The 2,500-nt window shown below is 38.3% G+C and overlaps 1 protein-coding gene across 2 annotated transcripts in view; it reads left to right on the top strand.

The window, feature by feature from the left end:
• The window catches only part of LOC138041558 (uncharacterized), a 14,180-nt gene that overhangs the window by 6,278 nt on the left and 5,402 nt on the right, over positions 1-2,500 (top strand). Inside the window, exon 1 of one of the 2 annotated variants that reach the window (XM_068887301.1) lies at positions 1,004-1,130. The exons of the other annotated variant lie outside the window; for it this stretch is intronic. Coding sequence (XP_068743402.1) covers positions 1,064-1,130 — 67 coding nt within the window. The 5' untranslated portion in view covers positions 1,004-1,063. Of the gene's footprint in view, positions 1-1,003; positions 1,131-2,500 lie in introns of those variants that run through there. 2 annotated transcript variants of the gene reach the window in all.

The following is a 2,500-nucleotide window of genomic DNA, read 5'->3' as shown; positions in this document are numbered from 1 at the left end:
TGTTACTGAAGGGGGGTAGGTGAGGGGTTTGACGGTTCCAACAAGGCCTGAGGGCTGATTTTGACTTATATCCAACAAGCACGAACGGAAGAATTGTTTTATTAAATTGTGATAAACCATGAATGTTTGGATACTTAAAACAATTACTTTTCTGGTCACACATTTTTCAGTTTGGAATACTTTTTTCGACCATACAATTCTTATGCTATTAACTGATATTTAGTGATCGACCTAATCAAGAAATGAAATAGCTTATTACAACGCTCTCCGGGCTAAAGGTCACAAGATGTGGAATTAATATTAATGCGGTTCCGAATTTCTTAGAACTAGAAATGACGATATTTCGCATTCCGAGAATCCTTGTGCGACTACGGCATTCACTGTTTTGTAATAAACACCAGTATGAATGCGGCTTTAGAAGCGCCTTTCCTCAACGGTTTCGGGATCAAACTTACAAATACCTACAAATATCGTAACAAAATACAAACAAAGCCCATAACTCGAAAGCAGCACGTGGCCTTTGACCGCTGATTTGAAAATTGTGGGAAATTTCCCATTTCCGGTTTCGGACACGTGAAGGGGTTATTCCCCGGGATATTTCTGATTCTGACAACACTACAACGAGCTTCGAGTGAAAGTTTATTTAGGACGAGTCAGTCAGCCGTAAAAATGCAAAACAACCCTACGATAATAACTAAAGTTAAATATAATCTTATAGAAGTTGTGCAACGCCAGATACGAAAAACCACTAAAAAACCGCCCTTTAGACGTGGCCAAAAAACATGTAGAAACGTATTCCTCATCTGATGCAGCAGCACAAAACCCCGAGGAAAGGGTGAAAATAATTAAAACAGCACATAATAAAAAAGCAAACAGACAGGGAGAATGACTGACCTATAAGCTAGAATGACCTAAGTCCCCCGCCAAAACTGTTAAATACCCTTAACTAGTCCCGTGACTCCCAGTTAGCCTCTCCATCGTGCCGTCAGAATATCAATTTCTGACAAATTGATTCAGTCATTCAATCGTCAGAAATTACTCAGTTTGTCAGTAAGGAGTGAAAATGGCTAGGGATCTTGACTGTTGCAATTGTTTGTGCCTTGCCAGTCTTGCTTGGATTACAGTTTTCGGTAAGTGATTTACATATGTACAGCACAAGGTCTTTTTTTACATATATAAAGCACAAGGTTTTCTCTGGTCACGACTTGGGTCGAATTGACCTCGGCTGGTAAGTGGAAGTTTAATTGTGTTAATGGACTTCATGAGATGAGAGAAATGCCGGTTTTTATTAAATTCATCGTAAGAAATTGATTATATTTGAGAGAAATGAAAATGATCACTCACAATCTGTTTTCAGTTCGATTCGGACGATTAGCTCATAAAAAGCAAAGAAAATGGAAAAATCATACAGAAACAAGCAATTCCTAAATGGATAGAAGAGACCTAATAACCGTGAAGAGTAGACGGCAATGACAAAGTTTTCATTTTACAGCCACGACAGCCACCACTGTTAATGAATAAGTAGAGAAATCAGTAACCTTTAGATTTCCGCTTTACTGAAATTATCCGTTGACAGTCAATGAGATCGAGTCGGAAAATGAATATTGTTAAAAATTATGATACTTTTGAGTTTTCTAGAGGATATGAAGTTCTATATATTAATATTTCACCTGCGGAATAGAACGACACTGAAAGTTGAAAGATCATTCAGATGATCTCTCCAACTTTCATCTTCTAACACTCCTACGAGTCAAGATGTTACAGTTTACTAGGGTTTCGTGCAGATATTTTGTTTGTAGTATGCATTTAAGTACCAAAGGTTGAAACATTGTGTTGAAAGAGACACTTTTCCTTTTTATTTACTTTTTAAATTACTCTTCATTTAGTCATCTTGGTCAATATTTTGATTTCATCTAAATGACATGCATAACCGATCACTTTCGCTATCATCCAAAGGGGAAGTCCCAAAGGGAAATCATGACGTACCACTTATTAACCCTTTCACTCTAACCTGCGATCAAGCGTACTTTTCTTGAGACAGGGCGCTAAAAAGTACTTTTCGCACCATGTCTAAGGAAAGTACGCCTGATCGCAGGTTACTTTCACTCCTGTGGGGTTCCCCATTGACGAGTAAAATCGTCTGGCGTTAGACAGAGTAAAATCCATACGTATCAGTGGCCCTTACAGGAGTGAAAGGGTTAACCGAGAGTGAGGTCAGTACAGTTCAGACCGAGGCCTTGATGTACATCAAGGCCTCGGTCTGAGATTTTCTTGTAAACGAACGAGTGAAGTAGGCTTTGAAAGTGTAATTGAGTAACACTTGAACCGCTAGAGTCACGTCAGTATGCCATGTTTCTTATTGGATGATTGATTAAACCAAGCTCAGCTCGATTCTCAAAAAAGGTATTCTAAATCAAAATATTTGCGTGATAAGTTTTAAGAAAAGACTTAAAAGAGTTAAATGAGGGACAGTTCTGAATATTTAGTGGCAAAGCCTTCC

The sequence above is a fragment of the Montipora capricornis genome, chromosome 3 (genome assembly GCF_036669925.1).
Source record: "Montipora capricornis isolate CH-2021 chromosome 3, ASM3666992v2, whole genome shotgun sequence".
Lineage (NCBI taxonomy): Eukaryota > Metazoa > Cnidaria > Anthozoa > Scleractinia > Acroporidae > Montipora > Montipora capricornis.
This window is presented reverse-complemented; position numbering and strand designations above follow the sequence as displayed.